The 27703-nt window shown below is 46.9% G+C and overlaps 1 protein-coding gene across 1 annotated transcript; it reads left to right on the top strand.

The window, feature by feature from the left end:
• The first annotated feature begins 586 nt into the window (after positions 1-586).
• On the top strand, positions 587-27703 carry LOC144948368 (protein disulfide-isomerase-like). The gene is made up of 11 exons (XM_078877795.1): positions 587-749; positions 9109-9315; positions 14571-14704; positions 15395-15532; positions 17470-17574; positions 18815-18940; positions 19958-20161; positions 21714-21834; positions 24269-24450; positions 26334-26432; positions 27268-27703. Exons 1-11 carry the CDS (start codon positions 587-589, stop codon positions 27322-27324), a joined length of 1536 nt encoding a protein of 511 aa, XP_078733921.1. The 3' UTR covers positions 27325-27703.

Raw genomic sequence — 27703 nt, 5'->3', positions numbered from 1 at the left:
CCAAGTGGCTTATCTTGTGGACATTTATAGCAGCCAAATACTCTAATGCACGTTTAAAAAAGCTGCAAAATGTGCAAAACAATTTTCTTCATCTGATGACACCATACCGATAGAAATAGTTGAATTGGGGAGAAAAGGCAAAAAAAGAAGGGGAAATTGGACAAAAAGTCTTGAGCCTCGAGGCTTTTTCATTATAAATAAGAGACATTAGTTGTATGCCCACATACATTTTGATGCGCACGCTCACACACCTCAACGGAATGCCCATGCAGCCCAAGTTCCCAGGCCCTTGTCACTAAACAATTGGAGAACATATTAAAACAAACACTGGGCTGCTGCTGCCGTTGCTGACACGTGTCACCATACCCAGGTTTCGTGAATTGCCCCCTCTCAGCCAGTGGCGTCTCACCACGAAGCCCCAAGGTGAGCAAACAACGGCCCGGCCATGAGTATTTATTCCGCGCGCTTCGCCCACGTCACCCTTCACCTGCGGCACCAGGAGGCACCGGGAGGATCGATCGACCACGAGACTCGCGACAGCAGCCTTCCCTTGCAGCGAGAGAGAGAGAGACTGAGAGACTAAGAGATGACCGCCTCGTCACTCGCGTCGCTGCTCCTGCTGCTGCTGCTGGCGGCCGGAGCGAACGTGAAGGCCCACGTCCCCGAGGTGGAGGGCGTCCTCATCCTCTCGCAAGACAACTTCTCCGAAGCGCTGGAGAGGGATGGCAATTACCTCCTCGTCACGTTTGGTGAGTGCTTTGTGCCATAGATTACTACCGCCACCACAACCATTGGAATCATCATCACCACGACCACCATCATTATCATCATTATCACAACCACCACCAATACCGGTACCGTCATAATGATCGTTATCATTGGGTATGATATACCCACTTCTGTACGTCATCCCATTCACCAATGCAATGTCACAATCCATCTCAATGTTCCGCATAAACTGATCTCATCGCTCCGTCTCCATGCCACGTTGCTCCTTCGGCTGCGATTCTGTCGCAGACAATTCCCGAACTGAAATTTCTACCGTCTCAAGGTATGACACCGATAGCGCAATTGAAATATACCCAGGAGATAAAGTGAGATAAAAATACGATATGAAGCTGGCCAAACACCTCAAGAAGGACCCTGGGGCAGTCCATATTTATATATTGATGTGTTCTCCATCGATCAATCTGTCAGAGTAAAAGGTTGCATCCCATTGAGACAACGCGCGTTTCACAAGGGGGACCTGGTCAAATCAGCCGGCAATGTGTGCTGCTACCCCTTGTCAATCCATTGCTGGATGGAGGCCTCCCCAAGTCCGTGTCGAGGTACTGTTTGACGATACCTCACCGCGTTGGTCAGTGCAGGTTGGCGATGAGACGGGGGTGGGCAGGGCTGGTTGAGATATAATTCACCACTGACGATGTTAGACGTGGCCGAATAAAATGCAGTTCGCTAACCACTACCCCACCACTCCACCTGCTAAAATCAATAGACCGCGTGCGACGAGAGTTGTACTGTTGGCAGTTGAAGGGTGAATGCAGGCAGCAGCTGGAGATGTTCACACTTGGATTGAATCCAGGTTCCCATTGTGCTGCCTCCACGCTCCTTGATCGCAGAGTGGCTCTTCAATCAGACATCATCTCATGAATGTTACGTCGCTGGGAAGTCGTATCCGTGTATCTCGCCGCACTTAGCATAGCACCATGCCCACAGACGTATTCCGTGTCACTTAACTTAAGAATACAAATCTTGATTTATGCTGGAGGAGGAATCCGATGAGCTATAAAGCTCTTTTCCACAGATGTCCAGTAGGGGCAGGTCATGACGTTACAACAAACAATACAACAACATAATAGGAGTGCAAAGTATAGGAAATGTAAACAAATCGCTTAACACACATATACAAATAAAACTATTTTTTTTCTTACCAGGTAAAAACCACTAAGCTATTAACTTATTTTTTTAGAAGCGACCTGACCACAAATGATAGTTCAACGAAATTCAACATATATACAAGTCGATGGATGTTGCTCCATTTCCACTGCTCACGCACCATGCACGCTCACAGCTGCACATCATCCCCTGCTGTGTGCCCCCCCCTCCCCCATGGTCACCATCTAAGCAGCTCTGTGCAGGCTCAAATCCTGCTTGGCTTCTGGGACAATCCCGGTGGTATTGTTCCAGGGGGGAGGATGGGGCTGGCATCGTGACAGATTTCAAGTGAAATGTGAAACTTGCACAGACTTCATTAAAGTCAAACTGAGAAAGATGTCGCTTTCCCCACGACACGATCGCCAATATCCGCTTCCCTCCCTCTCACCCACCCCCAGTTGCTGATGTTGCTATAGATGTCAAAAAACACTGCACGGTTTCGCGATGAGGATGTCTGTCACCCGACCCGCTCTTGCAACATCTGCAGCTGTATGTTGAACTTCTTTCGCACCGCACGTAGCCAAGCGTGCTGATCGGAGGGCTGAGTGCTGACGGTAAGGAGATATCTCGTGAAATGGATCCACAGGTTGCATTCGGGGTTGCTGATGAGTGCTGGCCTGGGCGTGTGGGGTTTTGAGGGGTTGTGCAGTCACCCATTCCGCCAGTGCACGAACATTCGAGGCGGCTAATGTCAGCACCAATAAAACAAAGCCTTCAACCTTTCAAAACATCTTAGGACACGCATGCTTTGCCAAAATATTACGGGTTCACAATGGACGCGACTGACACCGTGACCGACAAGGTGTGGATAGGCTTTTATGCGGCTGCATTGACAAAGTGCGGCGAATTAATAACTTTTTTTTTACTTTGGATGCATCAACCCTCGCCTGCCCAACCCTAACGCCGCATTGACTCGATGAAAGCCAAACAAAGAAACCTCAAGCACACGATGCCACTTCTCAATGCGGAACGATTACCTCCAGATTACTCAATTGGGATCGCACAATTGCAACATCTCCTCCTGCGAAATCTTGGCAGGACCCTCCTCCTGAACAAGAGTCTTGAGACTCGATGAGGCTTTTTTGAGTGAACAACGAGCGGAGTATAGAGGATGCTGTGGCCTTTGTGACCTTCGCTGTGCTGTGGGGGGCTGGAGGAGGGAGGGCACGGGACCACGCCATAGCAGGAAGGTGGTTTAAGCCACCGGTTTAGCCCCTTTCGGGCTCACGAGTGACACCTTCCTCCCCACGATCGACGGTGACTGAAACGACAGCGGCAGCGATGGCTTATCGGTGACGCCATGGCCATGAAGCGGGCAGGGGCGTGGGTACACCAGACAAAGATGCCCCGTGTCACCTTGATAGACCGTTGGGGCAAGCAGTTAGCGACGACCTATGAAGCCCGCATGGCATACGAGGGGGTGGCTGGCCAGCACCACGCTCGGCCGCCTTTGTCTCCCTAGTGGATATATATACCGCACCAGGTACTCATTTGAGGCTGAGTCGACCTACGGGAGGCCCATGACTGATTCAGATAATCCTCACCGGTGTTGGCCGTGAGCAGGATTCGAACTCAGGTGGCCAGTTCGGTGGGCAGTGCCCTAAGCGCTACACTACCACTCCCTACTGCCAACACCAACACCCGCGCCATTCGCCACAAAGTGACGGTGACGTCACCACGGCGCCTGTGCCAGGCCAGGTGCACTTTGAGGCCACATGAAGTGCCAAAAGCTCGCTGACAGGAGGCCTGGGGACAGACTCAGGTACCATGGTTAGGCTGACTGAGATGACTGGTAAATACACCAGCTGTACCCCCTACTGTGCCAACTTGCTGTATTTTAGTCGCCCGGTTCTCCGCTCGTTGTTGTGAGCGTCTGCCTCCAATTGCCTGCCCAGTAGCGTCCTTCACGAGCCTCCTCCACAGAGGCCGGTCCTGACACTGCTGGTACCAGTCGTCGGAAGGTCCACTCATTTCCACATCCTCCCGTACCGCATCAGTCCATCTCTTCTCCAGCCCATTTCGTGCCCGTTTAGCCCCCTCTATGCGGCCAAGCAGAAGCCGACTGGGCATGCGGGCTACATCACCCAGCCAACGCAGCCTTGCTTGCCTGCCGGAGGAGCTCACTGATGGGAATGTGTCCAGATCTTTCAAGGATTTGTGAGCTCCCTCACACAATCCAACCTGGTTAAACCTAGGATCGACCGTAGGCATGCCAGCCTGAATGTTTCTAACCGGCGCAGATATTCCATTAGAGGGGTTCACGTTTCACAAGCATAGATAAAGGAGGGCATAACTGGCCGAGAAGACCCGAAGCTTCGTGCTGTGCGACAGACCAGGTAGCTTCCACACAGCATTGCGCAACCGGTTACAGGCACACACACACACAGCACACACACCTCAGCTCGTCACAACCGGGACAACACCTGGCTGACTTCTCACAGCCAGACGTGGCACCTCCGAGCCGGCTCCAAAAGAAATGCCGCGCCAGTGACCCTCATCGCTGAGCTGTGTCGGCATCTTTGTCGCAACTCCAACACCTTACATCTCATCTCAAATATTACAATGCCCCACTGCAGTTTAGCCCAGAGAACCCCCTAGTTGGCAGCTGTCCCTGTGCGGCACAAGGTGTGCGCAGATGATAAAAGGGCTTTATAACTGACAGAACGTGCGTTATAAGCATGACCGGTTGCAATGTTCATAAAGACTTAAGGCAGGCTCGTGTTGAGTGGACTGTAGTTGTAAATGAACTCTTTATTCAAAGTGGAAATGCAGCAAAAATAATAAAACTATACATTTAAAATGCGGGTACAAATAAAAGGCTATGGAAAACCAATATCACGATGATCATCAAGTCGAATGGTGAAACGTGATGTTGTGGCCACATCACGGTATATCTGTTTCAGATGAATTTTGACTTTTTCTGAGACTTGTGTTTTGGTTGGCGGTTGTGTGAATGAGCTCTGCTCCTCGCTTGTCTCTTCCCCTATGGGTGCCCTTGTTCCGCTCTGAAGTTTCCCCCTCTCTCTTTTGCCCCAATGATCTCGTATTTTAATCCGTTCGTTCTCATAGTCGACATGCGTTCGTCATACACACAGTGGGAGGGGAGCCGAAGCCGAATGTTATGTAAGCTGAATTTCTTTCGCACCGTACGTAGCCGACCATGCAAGGACAACTAAAATGCAGGATAGACACAAGCAGATCGTATCGTGACTCATTCTGGTCAGTGTTGCAACGTTTGCTTAAAGTTTCATTCATACTCTTAGGTTCTTTTGGTAAAGTCACGTAGGTAAAATAATAAAATAATAATAAATACACCTGATGACGGAGGCTTGTGTTGCTTCCGAAACGTCGTGATTTAATTTAGTTATTTTCATGTATTATTATTTTACTATTATTTTACCTACGTGATTTTACCGAAAGAACCTAAGAGTGTGAATCCTTGCAGTCACGAACGCTTCAAATCTAGTTTTCTTCATGTTGACTGCATTGTGCCCCCCCCCTGCCCCCCATGGGTTATTGCACCCCCCTCGCAACCCATTAAACGAGGTTATGGTACAGACTTGCGCTCATCCAGCAGTGGATTGACAAAGGGCTCCACGCGTGTCTGACATTGTGCGTTGCGTTTATATGTGCTCGATGAACATCCGTCGGTTTATTCTACGCTGAGGTGGCACGTTTCTATGTGTTCACACACAAACACGTGTTTTCACACATTTGGACACTTTGATAACAACACGGTGTGTTTAATAGAATAAGTCAAATTGTTAAGCAGTGTTATTATGCAATTTTGTTCCAAGGTGTTGCCAAAACAATGACACGTGAGAATGTCAAATGGAGGCCTGCAGATTATTCAAGGCGATGCATTGTTGTGGAAATCTTTTTTCCAGAATGTAAAATATGTCACTCGTGATTTTGTTACGCACTATCATTTTTTTAAAGTTCAGAGCGTTCCTGCGGCCTTCGTACAGAAATGTACAAAAGTACGATGTAATTTTTTTTGCGCTGAAAAACACGAGTGAACTTTACACACCTTCAGTAGACACGCCCGTGTTAAACTCCGTTTACCTGCAGCTATTACCAAGGTGAACACACGCTCAGAGATCGCAAGTGCTTAATTTCAACTGGAACAGTCTGGAACGCTGTGCTTTGCAATTATTTCGCGTGTTATTTCTAAATTATATATATAATATTTATTTTTAATAATATATATTTTAATACTTGTTTAGGAGATTACACATAGCAACACAGGATACAATCACGTAGAATATATATTATATAGATTAATATAGAACCGAATATTTACGTTCTCCACCACGACACTCATGTACAATGTTACTGTCGTTATCATGGATTGGCATACTTTGTATTCTAGTGGTAGTGCCTTATGCCAGTAATCCCTACTCCAATCCAGCCTTGCAGCGTTATGGAAAATATCTAGTGAGAGATGAAGCCCCCGAAGGTATCGTCCCACGGCAACATTTATGAAAGTGTTAATCTTCGCCCAGCCCTTGGTGAATCCCCTGCCAGATGACAGCCTCCCTGCACCGTGTGGGTTGTGGGGAGGGCGGTTGATTGACCATACTTCACTCCACTGGTTAGTGCTGGTTGGGAGAAGTGGGGGGCTCAGACCCGGTTCACATAACGCTCGCCACCGACATTAGTCATTTACAGGAATCAAACTCGGGTCACCCAGGTTCGAGCGTGGTGTGCTACATACTGTGCTACCGCTCCACCCACCCCCCCACCCCTTTTAGTAATTCGCTCGAGACATGTCTGAGCTGGGAATGGTGCTCCCCTGGCACACAAGGACTCACTCTTGTCAATTACGCCACAAGATCTTAAACATTTATTTTACGACAAACTACACGCTTAGGAAATTCTTCGTAAAATCGCCGTCCAACTGTGGTAGGAATCTAACCACTGATTCTGTGCAACGTGGCTTAAACGTTTTCACAAGTGATACAAATTTACAGGTACAGTTGTATTGTGTTTCATTAGTATTTTAGGTAATTATTAGCAATACATTTTCTGTTCAATGTTTACTCTGAACGTATTTGATATTTCTTGATTGAATACCTTTCACCCAAGGGAGACCTGGAAAAGCCAAACATATTCCTTCGTGCAGAACATAAACATGTGATGCGAGCGACAGTAACGTGATGTTGACGGCGTTTATATTCGTATCGTCTGAGTGGTGGATCCGACAGCACAATCTGGAATCATGAATATGTTGGGTTGATTGATTTCCGTTCAGACACTGGGATAAATCACTATCTGCTTTAAAAAATACGCTTCTGATCTTATTGGGCTTTTAATTAAATGTATATAAACACTACGTGTGAAATACCACGATGAGAGGATTATAAATAAGGATATAACGGATGGAAAATGAGAAAAACACGGGAAATGATGCCGGAATGAAATTTCCCAAGACGGACACGGAGGGCACGGCTCGAGATGAGCAGCAGGAAGGAGCGCCGGGTGCAGGAAGGGGAGAAGGAACCACCGGGCCACGGTGTCGGTGGCGACGGGAGACGGGGGAGGAAAGAGAGGGGAGAGGAGGAGCGAGCAGCAGTGAGCTGCGTGGATTCGCGTCTGTTTTCACAGCGGGTGTCGAGAGGGGAGGGATCCAGTGGGGGTGGCTACACAGAAGTCACGTGATTTAGGGGAGGCTTGGGTTGATGTAGAGATATAGATACAGACATTCTTCAATCCACTGCACGGTTTCCATCGTGGGGGGTGTTTACTTCACCACGCTGGTCAGTGCGCAGTGGTGAAGTGGGAGCTTTTCGCTATCACTTGCTAGGATTGTAACACAGTGCGATAACAACCGTGCCACTGTTCCCACAATGGGCTTTTACCCACTTAAATATTTAACGTTTAATTATTCGCATTACGTAAAATATGTACACGTAACTTTGCTGTTGTTTCAAATGGTGTTTTATACAATATTTTGTTATACACTGTGCTGGTTTGCTGTATTTCAGCCGTGCTGTTTGAGTTTAAATTCTAGTGTCAATTGGCTCTGACATGACTATTAAGATTCACTTATCAATATATCTAAGTAGCTAAGTTGTACTCGCTGCAACCACCACCAATCGCAACCTGGTAACTGACCCGAGCGGTAAAGTCCCAGGGTTCAACCTTCCACGGGAAACTTGGACAACCCTCGAACACTTGAGGACAGGCGAGGGAAGGTACGACCCCTTGCCCCACAAGTGGAGCGTGAGGAGCAGCCCAAATAGAGACTGGCCACCCAAGCCAGACGATGATTGCCCCACGTGCTGAACTCATGCCCTGAGAGATCCTTCCCTTGTGGGATCGCGACCACTCTCACTCGGCCTCACCTGAAGCCGTTGAATGGATCGCTAAACCTCGACATCAAACTACAACTGCTTCCACAGCCGTCCGAAGAAGACCTTAAAAGTGACATTGCCCCACCCCCTCCACGGACGTGCCTCTGTGTAAATGTCGTGTCCATGTGTCAATTCTGGACACGAGTAACACAACTGATGCGTCTCACCCCGCCTCATCTATCGGCAGGAAAACAGCATCAGTGCCCATTGATATGCATGTATGGCTACCACCTCTGAGATACATAAAAAAAAAACTGGGACATGTCATGGGCAGAATATCTCACGTTAACACAAGATGGGAGAACTACATGTAACTGGCAAAAGCCTGAACTGCTAATATTTAATGATCAAGGAGAACTTTTAGATTTCGCCTGGACAGCTGCCTCAAAACAAGGCCAATTCTGGTAAAACCAGGACAGGATGACACACTGGGATGTCGTCAAGGAGCATACACCATCACCACGTGAACCACGGTCATCCTCGCAGCTGCTTTTGGCTGGCCATCGAACAAATAGGGTGACCGCATCGCGCGCTTTCAGTTGCGTTACGCTCTCCCTTCCAATATTAGGAAGCCACTGGAGCTCTGCACTAGCATCTAGATTGAAAACTCCTTTATTCAGAACTGCTTTGTGTTTAGTTAATTGTCCTTTCCCTCACACCTCCGATTAGCGCGGTTGGCTACGTACGGTGCGAAAGTAGTTCAACGTCCATACATGCACACACACCCGTCTTTACCCATGTGTACCCTGCCGGACTTGAGTAACACAACAGTTGCATCTGAACCCCTGCTGTCGCACCCCTGTCTCGGCACGAGCAGTGTCCGGCTCTTGCGAAAAGTGCTCCGAGTTGCCGCCCAAGCTTGCCCGGACCGTCGAGCTCCTCCGGGAGCGCGGCGCTCCGGTGCGGCTCGGCTCGCTGGACGGGGAGACGCACGCAACCCTCGCCACCGAGTTCGACGTCTCCCACTACCCCGACTTCCTGCTCTTCGATCCAGGCTCGCGCGCCAAGCCCCGGCACTACCACGGTGAGCACCGCCACTCCGCCACCGCCACGGCTTCCCATGCGCACGACGCGAGGGCGCCTGGTCACGCCGTGCCTCGTTCTTGTGCGCTGCGCGCAAGGCGCACACGGACACACACAAGGGCCACACCGATGTGGCGTTATCTTAGGTTTCTTGGGTGGAATTGTAGCGCGGTGGGTAGCGCGCTGTGCTCTGAACCCGTCGACCTGCCTCTCAAGGCCTCCTCCACACGACTCTGTCTTGTGGGTTGCTTGACCATACTTCACCGCACTGGTCAGTGACAGTTGGTGCAGCGAGGGAGCCCAGAACCGGTTAATATATCACTTGCGACTGATGCTAGCCATGACTCAGATTGCTAGATTCATCGCGCACTAATTGAAAAGGATAACTTTGAACCTTAGTAATGGCTAAAACATAACATCTGCAATATAAGACTCACGTACGCAAGATTTCTAAATCTGGTGGTGTATGCATTTATGTATGTTGAACTTTGTTCGCACCGTACTTAGCCAAACGTCGCTAAATAATAAAGTTCCTCACAAACTCCTTTTGGGAAAAAAAACTCTCATGCTCCATGCCCCCCATTGGATCTCCAATGTTTAAGTCAAGAGTCAGCCACCGTCACCCCCACAATGAGGCTTCACTAATGGCCAGGGATATGCTTCATCTGGGTTTGTGGCCTGGATAATATTTGGCAAACTGGCAACACCGCATCCAGTGTACCATTTACCATGAGTGTGGATCACGAATTACATTTCTACTCCAGTCTCCCAGCGGCCAGGAAAATATTCAGTGCGAATTGAAGTTCCGAGCTAAAGATAACCAACTATTCAATCGCGAAAACGATCGTGAAAACAAGACCAGCACGATAACATTTTTAAACTTTCGTACAAGGCTGACAGTGATAAATGTGAAACATGGCACCTCCTTGATTTTCTCTTATTGTTATTTCTCGTCGGAGCCTGCACTCGCCGGCGATGACTGACAGCCGAGACTTGTCCATCGGCGATAGAGGCGGCGCAAGCTGGAGGCGCACTGCGGGCACTTTGAATTCGCCGTCAGATCTCGAGCAGGCACACAATGGGCGACTATCGCGAGGGAGGGAGCGACGATCGAGAGGGAGCGATGCAACGATTGTCCTCGTCTTTTCCATGGCAGGATGGGTCGTCGTGAGCCGGGCACCTCGGTGGCAGTTAACTACCTCGCCAAGTATGCAGGAGGTCGTGGGTTTGATCCCAACCCTAGGACCTGCTGTATATTGGAGTTGGCATGTTATCGCCGTGGTCACGTAGATTTTTGTCGAGGTCCTCCGGTTTTTCCCTCCACATTTAGAAACAAGCATTTAGAGTGTTTGGCTGCTACTATACATTTCCACACGAAAACCACTTGATTAGGCTATCATTTGTGGCCAGGTCGCATCTGAAAAAGAGCTATATAGCTCAGTGGGCCTCAACAGGTAAAATAATAAATAGTAAAATAGTAACTCGTCAAAGAGCTTAAACCATCACCACTCTGGTTATCCTCGCAGTGGCGGCTTTGGGTAGCCGTTGAACAAAGGCGGTGGTCACTGCATTGCGGCGCTTTCAGATGCGCTTCTGCGGCCGTCTGGAACGCTCTTTCTTCTGATATTAGGAAGCCACTGGAGCACTTTTAAACCACCTAGATTAAAAACTAATTTCTTTAGAACTGATTTTCATGTTTAGTTTGTTGTTCTTCCCCCGCACTTGCAATTTGCACGGTTGGCTATTTACAGTGCGAAAGAAGTTCAACGTCCATACATACAAGGACGTTGTACCGTGTGAACGGAATATTCAGGGCATATTTGGACACTTTGGCAATCACGCAAATGACTGTGGCATGCTGGTGAACCCTCAGAGTGATGAATTTGGTTCACATTTCTTGCAATAGAGCTCTGTATTAAGGGTTAGGTGGATTGTTGTATTGCAGGGCCTGTGAAAGACACTGGCGGCAGGCCTTCATCCTGCAATGGATAGATCATGGTTGATGATCGTGATGATAACACAAATTAAATGGTCTCATTTATAGCAATCGTGGACCCCCTACTTGCAGACTAATGGCCACTTGCAGGCTTGTGCTGAGTCACCGTCTGCCACGCAGGGACAGCTGCCACTGGGGGTTTCCGTCAATTGATGGAGATGACATTTGATGTGAGGCGTTTTGAGATGCTTAGGCATTTAAGCAAGCGATGTATAAATGTAAAGATTACCACTGTGGGTTTTATAATTCTGGACAATATCCTTTTCATTTGACTGCCCATTGACAATGCATTTATTGATCCGCCTCTATTTGTACGAGCGACGTTGTGTCGTACAAGGGGGAACATTTTATATAAAAAATAATGACACGAGAACAATTTCTGGGCGTTTTCGTCCGAGTCACGTCCGACGTTCACAGTTCGTGCGTCACGACATGCGTGTGTGGCGGCATGAACACTCCAGATTGCAGGCACAGCAGCTCCAGTAGCCACGCCACCGCGACCGTAAGCACGCTACCAGCACAACAGCAGATTAGGACGCAAACGTCACGTGATGCCGAGCAGAGCTGGCGTCACGCGTAACTCGATCTGGGAGCGCGCGCTTCTCATCTCCGCACAAACTCCGCTCTCAGATCGACTATCTCACATCTCACAACAAAAGCCCAAAGAAGATGACAAAATTTGCGATGTATAATTTTCTTCGTTCCGTCTGCTACCTCGTCTCCACAGACCTTCACAGCGTGTGTCATGCTTACGGGCAGGTGGGGTTCATTGATACGCCGCAACGACCTTTTTACCGTGTTTTTCTTGATGCAATCAAATAGACCCCGCCGCCCACGAGGTGTTCATATCCCATTTCCAAATGTCGGGTGTGGTGACCACGATGATGCGCACAGTGGGATTGGTGGACCATGCAGCGATGGTGCATGAAGGGACTGGAAAACAGAGGCGATGCCTTTAGGAGGGGGCTCAGGAGCCCATGGTGTGTAAGCCCAGTCGCCACTCAGCCTCTGAGGACTGTGAAGAAAAACGATTGTCTTAAACGTTGCCTATTAGAACTTTTTTGTTATACTATTTTTGTATCTTAGCAGGTAAGGCCCACTGAACTCGGAGGCTCTTTTTCAGAAGCGACCTGGCCACAAATGATAGCTCAACAAGTGGAGTATCACATGGAAATGTATAGCGGCCAAAATACTCTAAATGCATGTTTCTACTATTAAAATATTTATTTGGTTTCCTATGTAGAACCTTGTTATGGCTGAACATGTTCAGACTTTGTTACTTGTGGCCTGCCGATATAAAGTGTCAGGGTTCTCCCCTCACTGGTGTGGAGTTTCTCCAAGAAATCCTGCTTCTTCCCACGTGGAAAAAGACTTCACGCTGAAGCAATAATAGATGGAGCATTAATTGCTAGTAAATGTGACTATTTTATTAGTGTTGGCTATGTCGGGTGGTGGAGGATTTCCCAAATTAAATTTGGATATATCAATAATTAAATAAATGGATTATTTAATCATAATTGAAAATAAATAAGTCTTAATACTGAATTACTTTCCTTATATAAAAACAATATATTTAACCTATTTTCTGTGAAACTACTACTTGAATAAACACTTCATAAATGTCATCGTCACTTCTCACTGCACTCACATTTCATGCAGCCACCCACAGGCAGCGTTGGGGAGTGAGTTACACGCACAGCACAATTAATGTAACCATATTGCTGAATGCAGTAACGACGCACTATGGTTGTACTACATCCCTTCGTTCTCAGTTTTGTAATCACATTACTATATCAGCGTGTACCAACTGATTGCATTCTGGATGCTGTTATTAGAAAAGTGGACATGTCTTCACAAACGAAATAAAAAATGCTTAAAGGTTAGAGATGGGCGTCGCCCCAGAGTCATAAACGAAGTGGGGGGGGGGGGGGCTAGTGATGGTAAAGTGAGAAATTTGCAGGTAAATGTACTGTGGAAATGTACTGTGTACGTGTACTGTGTAAGTGTACTGTGTAAATGTGATTAGCAAGTCAATGTAGGCTCGCAGCGCGCCTTCATGTACTTGCTAATCACATTTACACGGTACATTTACACAGTACACTTACACAGTACATGTACACGGTATATATTACCTGCAAATTTCTCACTTTAACATGACTAGCCCTGCCCCCCCCCCCCACTTCGTTTATGACTCTGGGGCTACGCCCATCTCTGACCTTTACAAGCAGCAGCCAGCCTCAGCAGCTTCCCTCCTCTTTCTTCCGCCTGATGACGGTTGATTGCGTTGCGATCGAAACGTCATGATCTATTGTTTTTTATACTTACGTGACTTCACCGAAAGAACCAAAGAGTCAAGAAAGCTTCAAATTAAGATGAATAATATCACTGTTCTTTGCTTATCCAGAAAAGCCTCTACTTGATTTCAAGATGTATGCCCTGCATTGGGATCTGCGGCCAATTCATTTTTAAGCAGTGGTTTCTATGTGGAACAAAAGTCGAGTTGATCAAGGAAACCCAGACGTACGAGAGAATAACACTCAAGAGGTTCGCACGCATGGGGTCATGAACCCTCAGGCTGCACTGCAATTTTCTGCCCACCTCACAGCCCAACGGATTCTGCGTGAGCCACCAACCTTTGCCTTCAAATTGCTGGATTACAAATGGGCCCCATAATGACAATGATAATAGTGATGTCAGACTTCGCTCGACTCTTGGCAACCTGCCAGAGAAAACAAAACTATTTTTTGTAATCTTTTTGGGTATAAAAAATAAAACCTTTAGGGATGGCTGGGTGGCTCCAGTGTGAGGGCACTGAGCGGCCGCTATTGTTATTTTGCCGGTAATCGTTTAAACCGGCGTCTCGAGTGTAGCGAGATGATGGTAGTCTCAGCCTGGTGGACTCCACGTTCATTTGCTTAACCAGCTGAGACCTCAAGAGGCTAGGATCCTCTCATTTGCAAGAATGACAGTGGGGGAAATGATTGCTATGTATCAGCTAATCGAGTAATTTGCGGTGCAGTTTTTTAATTTGGCAATAATTGGACCTTAATGCCTGACAATAAGGGCCTACTACTACGAATCATGTCAGGGGATATAGAATGTTCAACACAGCATTCTTCACCACTCGATTGCAAGCTTTGAATGTCTATTTTTTTAAAAGCAGGTTGGGAGCACCGAGACTAAAATCCTGTCTTGCGAGCGTGGTTTGGGATGAGCAACTTGCGGTGTGCGCGCCGCGTGTGGTGGATGCGCTGGGCCAGGCCTGTGGGAAGCGGAGGCCCTGGCCAAGTGGGCGGCGAGGCGAGCGGGGCCCCCAGCCGTGACCGTGGCCACCGCGGCGGAGGCCCAGGCCTTCATCGACGCCGACAGCCTCGTGCTTCTGGGGTTCTTCAAGGCGAGCAGGACGAGGAGGACGGATCATGCACAGCGAGCAGCACACGGCACCTGTCACAGTGCACAGCACGCAACACACAGTACACAGCGCATAGTACACAACACAGAGTATACCGCTCAGAATACACAGTGCATGACACAGCAACCCACACATAAAGTCTGTGCTCCCACGAAGCTGCATGGATTTCTTGGCTGGAAAACCTGAGGTGGATCTCCATTGCCTTGCCTGGCCTGCAGCCACTGCACATCCCTGGCTCTAAAGGTTGCCCCAAAAATCTATTGACAAATTAAGAGCTCTCTTCCTTTGTCAATACAATTTACAAAAACGCGATTGGAAAAGACGTAATGCATCCCAATGGTTTCTCTGTTTGTTAACTAAAGGACAAGTGACCAATCAAATTACTCGAAATTTGCATTTTGACAATTAAGTCGATTTAGCGATAAAAAATTAGAATGGATGACTTCTTTTGGTGTCTTATTAGCTGGGTAATAGAACCGACAATCTGTTGAGTAATCGATTTCGCAAATAATCGGAGATCCCGGCTCTCATCAAAGCCTGAACCATGAGTGGTGGTGATGCCACCGAGGTTGCCACTTGCATGTGTGTATGTTGAACTTCTTTTGCACCATACGTAGCCAACCATCTTAATCGGAGGTGCGGGCTATTAACTCACGTCCCCTCCCTGTGCAGGACACGGAGAGCCGCGACCTGAAGACCTTCATAGAGGTCGCCGACACATATGATGAGGCGCCATTTGGCGTCACGTCAAGCGAAGAGGTTTTCGCGAAATACGGCGTCTCAAGTGACTCCATTGTGCTCTTCAAGAAGGTGAGCAATGGGATACTTTTAGGAAACGACAGAAGCACCTCCGATTAGCACAGTTGGCTACGTACGGTGCGAAAGAAGTTCTACAAAGGAAGTTCAGCCGCCTCAATGTCAGTTAAATGCAAAGATAACCTGATTTCCAAGTTCAACCTATTTTCCAAGAAGAAGCCAGATCCCCACGTTAAAAAGTTAGACGTTGACAAGATTGTTATCAATCAGAGTAACAGTCTAATTTCCGACAGCCTAAAATGGGTTCTAGCTTAAGGGTTGAATTTCGCAGTCACCCCTAAACACATCCCAGTGGATGATATCATTGCCCAGGTTGACGTAGCCCTTAAGGAGTTAGGACACATTACTGCAGACGTGGCAAGATCGGAATTCACTGCAATCCTCAAAAACGCTAAGACACCTATTAGCAACATGACATCGTCATCCTCTCAGCCGACAAGAGCAATGCCACAGTCACCATGGACAAAACCACATACAATAACAAAATTCAGGACCTGCTTAATGATGGTAGCTATAAAAAAAATTAAAAGAGATTCCACCAACAGCCTCGCTACGAAAACCAACAATATCATCACCGATTCGACATCTTTAATCGAACCAACCAAGCGGTTTTCCTTAAAACCCTCTGCTGCTAGACCACCCATTGACTCACCCACTTACAAACTGGCCCGATTTCTGTCTGAGACCTTACAACCATTCATTGGTAAGACCACCTCAGCTGTACTTTACTCAGCTCACTTGGTATCGTCAATTAAGGTCATCTCACTATCTCCAGGTGATTTGCTCGCTAGTTTCGATGTAGTTTCAAGTTTCATTTATTAGGTGTAGTTTATACTTTAGTTGTTTACGTGGTGGTTTAGTTACTGCAGCTACATACTATTAACATTCCTTCCCTTTATTAATGTTACCCCTATCCCCTCCCTTTGATGCTGCTAATCCTGCATAATGCATGGGCATAATGACTTTAAACCCCTCGCCAAACCTCCTACGCATTTCACAAGTAGTACTAATCGCATATCTGCATTTCCCATAAATATGCTAAATTCCTCTTGATATGCAAATTATTTTGTCAAGGCGCTCTTCGCCCCTCCATCCCAGCTTAAATAGTCGCTCCAAGCCTGGGGCGTGTCATTCGGACTGTCTCCTCGACAGACCTGTTCTCCACCTGAGGACGGCTGCTTGCGTTGTGGCCGAAACGTCGTGAGAATTATTTTATTATGTTTTATTTTTATTATTTTACTATCTACGAGACTTTACCGAAAGACCCAAAGAATAAGTGATACATACATACATAGGGCAAGGCAGAAGCCAGTAACAGTCGAGCAGTAGGCATCCTCTCCTCACGATGCCTCTAGAAGTGCATGGCGAAGGCTTGGAAGGAAGGGATGCTCAGCATGAGGTGAGTATGAATTTGTGGTTGCACGCCAAAAGGTATTTGCAGGGCTTAATGTCTCACTCGATACTTTCTGGAACACTGCTGTGAGCAGCGATAAGGTAATACCACTCCAGTACAATGTGCGCATATCCATAGTTACCTATCATCCTATGACCAGAATGATACAAACTAGATGCACGGACTTAGGCGAGATGGATGCGGCGTGCCAAAAAAATGCCCAGGTCAGCGTTCCGGACCTTCCCGCTCCGAAATTCAGCACTGGGTATTTGAAAGCGCTGTTCGGCCCTCGGTGAGGTCATGATGATGATGATGTTCGGCCCTCGGTGAGGTGTGAACCGCATCTTCTCCTCCGAGGTTTAATCCCTCACCGCCCGTTCGCGTCTCGCTTTCCGGCTGCTCTGGTGACGGCACAATGCGTTGTGGGTAGCCGTGGTGCCCCCCTCTAGCTCCCCACGACTGTTGTTTCCTGTTGTTGCTGTTGTTGTTGTTGAACGACTCCCTCACCCCCCGCCCCCCGTGGTCGGTTTTCCGACAGTTTGACGAGGGCCAGGTGGTCTTCACGGATCAGGTGGAGCGGGAGAAGCTGTTGCGCTTTGTTCAGCTGCAGGAGCTCCCGTCCGTCGTCACCTACTCGGACGAGGTGCCGTGACTGCCCGGCATCCGCGTCCGTCGCGTCACAAGCACTTGAGTTTCGTCGGTTGGCGCCAAGAAAAAATAATACAAACATGTCCCTCACAGGCGTGGGCCCACTGTGTTACTTTGCTAAGGGGGGGGGGAATAATTATTTTGTTAATTTCACTTTACTGAAGATGTTTTTTCTTTACTTTACCACAAATTTGTGATATTATCCAAGAAGGCCTGGTGACTCAGGGGTCATAGCACTGAGCCAGTACTGCTGATATCATAAGTTGGAATTCGGGCAGCTACCTATGAAGAAACTGGGTGCTCAGGTATAGGAAGTTAATGGACTCAGTCCAGGCACCAATAACTACACGAAAACTCATCCTATCAAATTTGGCTCTGTGCTTCATTAGGATAAATTCCAATCCTGAGAAATAAACAAAAACAGTTTTACATGGGATGGATGCTGCTGTGGTACAACGGTTCGCACACTGGACTTGCAATCCAGAGGTAACCGTCGTGGCAGTTGAAACAAAAAGCAGGATTCTTAAATCCGCTGTCTTGCCTAGCCCCCCCCCAGAAATCTCTGCCCAGTGTCCACCCAGCAGTACAGTAGAGATGGGTACACCAGTTAGTCTACCAATAGGTCGCGTGTGGTGAGGTAAAGTGTGGGTACCTCTTCCAAGACATCTGGCCACCGTGCGTGGTAGACACTCGCTAGCGGAGGTCCTTCTGCCAGCAGTGGCACGAGCAAGACATTTCAGAGCTGCACCCTAATCTATGTTTAAGTCCCATACTGCCAGTAGTCCATGGGTACTCCTTTGGTTCTTTCGGTAAAGTCACTTAGGTGAGAAAACAAAAAATAAAAAAAATAAGAATAAAATGTAAAAAATAATAGAAATGACTAAATTAAATCACGACGTTTCGATTGCAACACAAGCAATCATCATCAGGTGTGGAAATCACAGCTAGAACATTTTTACTAAAGTGGGAGAAATGCCGGGGCTAAGGAGTTTATATAAACTCCACACCTGATGATGATTGCTTGTGTTGCAATCGAAACGTCGTGATTTAATTTCATTTAGTTATTTCTATTTTTTTTATTTAAATTGTATTCTTATTTTTTTTATTTTCTCACCTACGTGACTTTACCGAAAGAACCAAATAGTATGGATTCTTGCAGTCACGAAAACTCCAAATCTAGAATAGTCCATGGGTGTGAATGCTCACCAGTCGGCTTGTGTGGGTGCACGGTGCAGGCGTTCCCGCTGCTCTTCAGCGGGCTGGTGGATGTGCACATCCTGCTGTTCGCCAACGCTTCCTCAGACGGATTCCCTGAGCTCTTTGAGGAGTTCAAGGCGGCTGCTCCTCCCTTCAGAGGAAAGGCAAGTCCATAGTCGCGTGGAAGCGTGGCACGTCAGCCTCCGCTCCTCGTCAGTTCGCTCTTTCTCAACAGAGCCGCCGAATACAATTAAACGTGGTTTTATTCTTGTTGCTGTATGCCCCTGTAACCATTGTAATGTGCACTGATGCCTACTTTATTGAGGGCGATGTTGGCACGTAAAATGAAGATCGACAGATTGATTGAAATACTGCCAGGCACGGACTCAAAAGTCAGCAAAAGACAAGTGCATTGCTGTGTCACACGCACCAGATACACGTGAGGGTATTCAAAGTGAAGAAACGTGAAACCCATCTCTCCACCTTGGTGCCACGGTGGTGAGATGTTAACTACCATGCCTGGTTTGATTCCGACCCTGACGTCTGTATATTTAGAGTTTGCATGTCTCCCCGTGGTCGCGTGGATTTTTCTCCGGGTCCTCCAGTTTTTCCCTCCACATTTAGAAACATGCGTTTAGAGTCTTTGGCTGCAACAAATTTTCACGTGATGAACCACTTCGTTGGGCTATCATTTGTGGCCAAGTCACTTCTGAAAAATAACTTTAGAGCTCAATGGGGCCTTACCTGGTAAAATAAAAAAAAAGTTTAGTTTTAATTTGGTTGAGAAGCAGCAAGCACGCCCGTGCCTGGACAGCCACCTCTTCTAAGACACTGCACCCCACAGCGACTCGTGCTTTCGACTCCCTGCTCCTGTCCAAGTCCAGCCTCAAGGCCTTCCTCCATTCCACCTGTCTGTCGCGTTCCCTCTATTCATTAAATATGCCTCCTCTCCCCAGGATATCCACATCCCATCGTTCTATACATCATCTTGTAATGCATTTAGATGCCAAATAAATGCTAATTGTTTTTTGATTTCCATCATTAGTCTTGTAATGGAACCGATAATTGGTAGGACTAATTGATTTTGTGAATAATTAGATATCCCCGCCCCCCCCTGCTTTACCTATGTGGATGTCCCCAGCCGGCTCTAAGAGTCCCCTCCCGGTTTGTGTTGTGGACAGATCCTGTTTGTGCTGCTGAACAGCGCGGTGCCGGAGAACGACAACGTGCTGGATCTGTTCGAGCTGACGGATGGGGCGCAGCTGCCTGCGATCCGCCTGCTCAAGGTGAACAAGGACATGGTGAAGCGCGTGCCGTCCTTCAGCGACTTCACCACCGCCAACATCACCTCGTTCTGCCAGGACTACTTGGACGAGCACAGCAAGGTGAGTCCGCGCCGGTGCCGCCAGCCTCTCGGGCGTTACGAGGCGGACCGCTGGGAGTAGGCGGACAGCCCTGGGGTGTCTGCGTACCGCTGGAAGTACGTGGACCCCTGGGGATACGTGGCAATGTCTCATGGGGTACGTGAGGCGATTTATCAATGTGTGAAATTATATCACACGTGAGAGTCATTGGCGAATAATCTTGTATGCATCTACCAATGTAAAATAATTGCGAGAGCATTTAAATCCATATAGTGACCTAGGACGATATCAAATACCTTTATAAACTCATTGAACGTACACAATGTGGTTTCCAAGAGTAACCAGCGAGCGCGAACAAATGACGTCATGTGTGCAGAGCATCCATTGAATTTTGTTGTATTCACTTGCAGTTACTAGCAGTTACTAGCAGTTACTAGTAGTTACGAGCTAGTTAGGATGCCTCACAAAATGAACAATTGGGTAAAATATTTATGTACATTAATCATACTTTTATTTCTCAGAACCATGTTGGGTCAGGCAGGGGGGTACTCGGTTGAAACAAAATTCAACAAGGGGGTACAGTCAACAAAAAAGGTTGGGGACCACTGACTTGGAATGTATTCACAAGGGTAAAGGCGAAGCCCTGCAATTGCTCGTTCACGGTAGTGCTGGCAGACGGGCCTCCATTAGAGTCGGTTATAGAGCGGCTCCTTCCAGAGGGTGTTTGGCCAAATGTTTCACGTTGGTCAGACGTCGTGAAGAGGTGGCAGTACCCACACTTTCAGAATCATAATCTTTATTTATACTGGAGGAATCCGATGAGCTATAAAGCTCTTTTTCACAGATGTCGGGGAGGGGCGGGTCACAAAGTTACAACAACAGGCAAAACCCACTGAGCTATTAGTGTCTCGTTCAGAAGCGACCTGGCCACAAATGATAGCTCAACGAAGTGGCTTATCGTAATGTACGCGACCTGCCGATCGACTAACGGCGGTGCACCCGTTTAGACCGCTGGGTGGAGAGAATCGGAGGGAGGGATTTAAGATGCTTGAGAGAGTGGCGTGAGCAAGCACTTGCAGGGCTGCACCGTTTCTTCTCAACATTTCAGATGCCATTCATCATGATTGCCAGCTGAGGACTTTCAGAAATATTTGACCAAACCGAGCACAAAGAGTTGAAAGGTCTGAAGTTGATCGATTTAAGCCGTCTAGCTCTGGTGCTGTGGAGACTGTCGACCTTTTCCCGACGTTTACATCTCACCAGGGGCTCCCGCTCATCCCCGTATTTTTATCCCCTGACAGCTGACACACCGAACGCGTCATAGGTGACCTACACAGAAGCGCGTTCCGGTCGCGCGCTGGCTCGCTCACTCGTCCGCCCTAAGTAATTGGGCCGAGGTGTTCCAGGCCTGCCACTGGGATATTGTCAATCACTGATGGCAGGTGCGGGAAGAGCCTCTAAGGCAGGCTTACGGGCCGTGGGAACGGTGTGGCGGTGTGGCGGTGTAGCGATCGCCCAAACGAACCTCGGAACGTGCTCGGCGTGCGTCTGTTGTGTTGCTGCCGTCGTGCAGCCCTTCTCGAAATCGCAGGAAATCCCCAAGGACTGGGACAAGCGGCCGGTCAAGGTGCTGGTTGGGAAAAACTTCGACGAATTGGTGTTTGACGAAACGAAAAACGTGTTTGTTGAATTCTGTGAGTCCAAAGCGCATTCACCTCATCAACTGCTTTTACACGTGATGTCTATATACACATATTCTGAGTCACAAGAAATGGAACTTTTGGATTAAGTAATAACTTAATGATATCATTTATTACGGCTGCTTGAACAAAATAGATTGTGTATGCCAATAAATAAGGAAAATAGTGCACATTACCAGCAGCTTCATGGACAATAAAAGTTACTCTTTTTAACATGCAAAAAGTTGTACAATGTACAGCCGTATGACTATCCACTGATTAATGAAGACCTCCCAAAGCCATGCTGAGCAGCAGAATTGAGTTTCCAATTTATATGATTTAAAAGTGCCTATCTCCAGTAGCTTTCTAATATTGTAAGAAAGAGCTTTCCAGACGGCCGCAAAAGTGTATCTGTAAGCACGCGATGCAGTGAACGTCTGTGTTCAATGGTTAGCTAAAGCGGCTGCTGCATAGATGATCGGACAAGCCTTCCAGCTTGTCTGTGGTTCCGCAGGAACTGTTAGATAAAATTTGCATGAACGTCACTATATTAAATTAATCAATATATTTATGTATTTATAACATTATAGGTGGAAACACCAGCATCAGCACTTAAGCTACATGGGCATCTCAGCTCCTAACGCCCTACTGTTTCAATCAATTCCAATCCTTTCTGTAAATGATAAGATACTCATCGGGCAGAAAAAAGTGCATGGAGGCTGGAAAAAAAATTTGGAATTATTTATTTGCACAAAAAGCCTTTTTATAGCAAAAGTTGTTTTTGTTTTATTTCGATTTAAAGCTTTCGTGACTGCAGGGATTCATCTTCTTGGTTCTTTCGGTAAAGTCACGTAGAAGGGAAGTAATAAAATAATAAAAATAAAACATAATAAAACAATTCTCACGACGTTTCGGCCACAACGCAAGCAGCCATCCTCAGGCGAAGAATGAAACACCCCAAGCTTGGAGCGTATATTTAAGCTGGGTTAGAGGGGGGGGGAGGTGGGAAGAAGAGCGCCTAAACAAAACAATCTGCATATCAAGAGGAATTCAGCATATGGAAAATGCGTAGGAGGTGGGCGGGGGGGGTTCCAAATCAATACTATGCCCGTGCATTATGCAGGATCAGCAGCATCAAAGGGGGGGGGGGAAGGGGGGGAGCATTAACAAAGGAAAGGAATGTCAATAGCATGTAGCTGCAGCCACCAAACAACCACGTAAAAAACTACAGTATAAACTGCATGACAAACTAAAGTATAAACTACATAGCATCATCAGTAAACTTACTATACTCTACAATAAGCTGAGTTACTAACAGTAAGTAATACATGAAAAATTCTACGTTGTAAAAAATTATATAATATGCTTCCATCTAAACTTTATTCTCTTACATCACACGCGTCTATACCGTACTATATACTTCCATAGGCAAAACCAACATTAAATTACATACTGTATTGCTATAAACCACCCTATACCTTATACATTTTTAATATAACACTATGTATTATTCTACCCACCCTAATGTGTATCAAAATGGTTTATTACGTCCTTCCAGTGATTGCTAAGCCAGAATCCATCTTCTCGGTTAAAATTGTCTCTGTGTTTGTAAATGTGGATCGCCTCATGTACGAATCTCTCATGATAGCCTCTTGATATGCAGATTGTTTTGTTTAGGCGCTCTTCTTCCCACCTCCCCCCCCCTCTAACCCAGCTTAAATATACGCTCCAAGCTTGGGGTGTTTCATTCTTCGCCTGAGGATGGCTGCTTGCGTTGTGGCCGAAACGTCGTGAGAATTGTTTTATTATGTTTTATTTTTATTATTTTATTACTTCCCTTCTACGTGACTTTACCGAAAGAACCAAGAAGTTGTTTTTGTTTTATTTATCTTCTTAAAAATTTCACCTGGAAAATTCCTTGAGATATACATTTTTGTTTGCAAGGGTGTCCATATAGTTTGGCAGTGCCAAACTGTCCCCACAGTAACCATGGAGGGCTTGTCCACATGGACAAAGCAGCAGCTATAGAACATGGCTATACCGTGCTGATGATACCTAACAACGATGCAACCAGTATAATACAGTCGTCTCATTGTACTGCTGCTGTCTAAAATAAATTGGCAACAATGTTTACTCGAGAGAGATGTTGACCTCGGAGTTGTGGGGCTGGCTCTCACCAAAACTGAACTCTTTTTTATTTTTATCAGGTAAGGCTCACGGAGTTATATAGCGCTTTTTCAGCGGTGACCTGGCTATAAGTGATAGCTCAAGGAAGTGGCTTATCACGTAGAAAGTTATAGCAGCCAAATACTTAAAACGCACGGGGAGAGAGACACGCAAACTCCAAATATAAAGCAGGTGTTGGGGTCGGGTTCGAACCCATGCCCTGCATTCGAGGCGAGGGAGTTCACGTCGCGCCGCCACGGCGCTGGTGCTGCCCGTGCCGTAGACGCCTCGTGGTGCGACCACTGCAAGAAGCTGGCGCCCGTGTGGGAGCAGCTCGGAGTCCAGTACAAGGAGCACGACAACATCGTCATCGCCAAGATGGACGCCGAGAAAAACGAAGTGGCGGCCGTGCACATCCCGGGCTACCCGAAAATCAAATACTTCCCTGCTGGGCCCGGCAAGAAGGTGAGATCATCCTCGTCTCTATTATTTTTATTCATTTCATTTATTAGGTATAGCCCTGTGAGCCATGCGGCTCTTGACTCGGGTGCAACTGCAACAAACAAAAACGTGACTACACGCAACAGAAAAATCCAGGAAAAAACAGCAAAGTCTTCAGGAAAAAACACCGTATATCAACGCTGTGTGCAAAAATCCCAGTGGGATGCAAGTCAAACAATAACAACCATAAGACAATTTAGATAAAAGTTATCAGGCTAACTCTGTACTACAACAAACAAACATGGCTAAACCAAAACTTTTCAAAATCACCAAAATAAAACTATAAAAACAATGTAACAGTGATCAGTCATTACATCCCTAGGTGCCAACGCAAAGCGGTATTTGAAATGTGACAAAGTCAGCTTTAACCGCTCACACTCTTGAAGAGATGTGATACATTAAGGATTGCAGACGAGCGGGAAGGCAGCAAGCAGACAGGTGCCCAACAATTACCCAAAGTCTGCGGTTCTTAATCTATGCTCAAGTTCTTCCAAGCAATGAGCGTTTATACTTGTGGGAGGGCACCGGACCACCCAGAGGCAACCGACATGTGCGAGGGGGCAACTCTACCCCACATAGATGGCATAGTTGGAGATTAGTCTACATTTTGCTGCACCTCCTGGAAAGCCAGAGGGTAGGGTACCTCGACACCCATTGGAAGGGCCCTTTGCAACAACGTATGTGATACATTAACCGTTGCCTCCACATTGCAAGATTACAGGTGTGCACCACTGTCGCCAAGATGAATTACTTAGTAAGGAGGGATGTGGTCGTGGTCTGTTGGTAAGCATACTTAAGTTGCAATCCAGAGGTCACCGGTTCGATCACCTGGGACAAGTTTCTGAAATCCCCCCATCTCTGGCCACCCAACATTCGAAATCGATGCGCCGCAGTTAATTGGCAAGTCGAGTGCGGTGGGGTAAAGTGTGGGTCTCCCACCTCTTCCAAGACATATGGCGAACCTGAAAAAGTAGGACAACCACACCTTCTGGAGGGGCTCTATAGAGCTCCAACGAGTTGAGGGTCTCCTGTCAGCAGTGGCATGAGCAAGCAATTGCAGGGCTGCACCTTTACTTTGTTCTATATCTACAACAAATGAGAGTAACAAAATTGAAAAGCTGAACTGTGCTCGGGACTACTCTCCTTTTTGCCCACTTTATTTGAGACGTGTATACGCTATTATTATTATTATGGCTTTGCTTGTTTACCCAGGAAAGCCTCACAAGTCTCACGACTCATTTTTGGGAGGGTCTTGCCACGTTTTCTCAGTCGGGGGCAATGCTTGCTGTGTCATCCTAACAGCGTAATTTGCAGGTAATTTTTCTGTATTGGAATTTTTTGGCCAATGGCAGTTACAATTTTATCTGAAGATCATATTTACCCTGAGGGTTGTGGGGGTTATTTTACCATACTTCACCATGCTGGTCAGTGAGGGTCGCTGATGGTAGGTAGCATAGAAGTACAGGACGATGCAAGCTGCTGCACTGCCCTCTGCTGCCAACCATGAAGCCCTGCAAACTCTGTGGCAACCTGTCACGGTGGCCCCAAGCACAGTCCAAGCGCAGCTCTGCTTAGCTTCCGCGATCTGATGAGATTGGGTGCATTCCAGGTGATTTTATCTTAGGATAAATGAAATGTGTTTAGTTTGTTGCCCTTCCCGCACCTCCGATTAGCACGGTTGGCTACGTATGGTGCGAAAGAAGTTAAACATACACACAATGCAGTCAAAAATAAAAACAGCGGCACCAACACCTACAGCAGATCCCAGTTCATGCGTCTCAGCCTCGTGCCCAGCCACTCGTGTGTGCCTCCTCCTCCTCTTCTGCTGCCGCTGCGCTTGGGTGTAGATAATCAACTACACGGGGGAGAGGACTCTGGAGGCTTTCACGAGCTTCCTGGAGAGTGGAGGCCAAGTCCAGAGCAGCGGTGACACGGTGAGCACTAACGCACTGCGACAGCCATGACCTGACCCCACCCTAACCCTGGACCGAGCCCTCTTAGCTTAATGCTAATGCTGACCCTAGCCAAAGCCCTTACTACGCCAAGCTGAATAAGCTTAGCACTAACCTTGACAATAACCCTGATTTTCACCTGGATATTAACCTTTACATGAAACTTAAGACTTAAAATCACCCTGTCACTCTAACCTGTACACTAACCCTAATTATAAACTTTACACAGTCACCCTAACTTTCACTTCAACCCTTATCCCTGACCCTAACCGTAAATATGTGACCAAACTTTAGCCCTAACCTTAACTATGACCTTAACTCTAACCCCTGATATTAAACCCATCCCCAGCCCTGATCCGGGTATTCCCGAATTCTACATTTTGTTCTAAACCTGATTCGAACCTCAACCCTTAAACTCGGTTACATATATCACATAATGAACAGTGTATATAACATGGGCTATAAAAGAACCATTATTATTGTGGTCTATACAATCACTCTTTCATTAGTGCACTTCGTTCATAAACTGTCCTAAACCATGAGGCTTAAATTTGAGCCACTTTTACAGTTAGTGCGAGTTTTTTGTTAATCAAAGCAATTTAATCTCGCCTCTTGTGATATATCAATACAACTTTTAATTACACGATAAAGTATCTGTTTTAGGGACAACGGCTGGATCAATGTCAGTTACATTGAATAATGCAAAGCCAGCCTACTGAGAATCAATAACCACGTGCCTTTGTGAGACGACACTTGTCAGCTCATTATCATCTACAAGGGAGATTGCGTTGCGTATAATCATCGGTTGGAGCTCTTGTTTTTTTTTCAGGATGGGAAGATGGAAGAACCTTCAAACAAAACGGATGATTTAAAGGAAGAATTGTGAACGTTTTTAATATTCGTGAACTTAAACAGCCCACGGGCACAGTACAATCATCTTGTTTCCATTGTTGCATTGGTGTTTCGCAATATTCATCAAAAAGGGGAAATGTAAATGTATGTTGCCAAAACATTTTAAAAAGATAAACTTTTTATGTATTAGCCATTCAGCTGGATCTAAGATTGCTGTAATTCTTCAAGAGCCCATTGCCGATTATAATCAACTCTAATAATGATAAATAATAAACAATTACTTCCATGGTCAATCCTCTGCTGGATGAAGTCCTCCCACAGTCAAGTCGTTCGTGACGGTTATTAACGACACTTCACCACACTGGTCACTGCAAGTTGGTGAAGGGGCCCCCCAGACCTTTTTAGATATCAAT

The sequence above is a fragment of the Lampetra fluviatilis genome, chromosome 49 (assembly GCF_964198595.1).
Source record: "Lampetra fluviatilis chromosome 49, kcLamFluv1.1, whole genome shotgun sequence".
Lineage (NCBI taxonomy): Eukaryota > Metazoa > Chordata > Hyperoartia > Petromyzontiformes > Petromyzontidae > Lampetra > Lampetra fluviatilis.
The sequence above is the reverse complement of the archived record's forward strand: the minus strand, read 5'-3'. Positions and strand labels throughout refer to the sequence as shown.

Coding starts and splice junctions, on each gene's coding strand:
- LOC144948368 (XM_078877795.1), top strand. CDS start 587: ATGACCGCCTCGTCACTCGCGTCGCTGCTCCTGCTGCTGCTGCTGGCG. Junction 750..9,108: donor TTACCTCCTCGTCACGTTTG/GTGAGTGCTTTG, acceptor CGGCACGAGCAG/TGTCCGGCTCTTGCGAAAAG. Junction 9,316..14,570: donor CAAGCCCCGGCACTACCACG/GTGAGCACCGCC, acceptor GCGCTGGGCCAG/GCCTGTGGGAAGCGGAGGCC.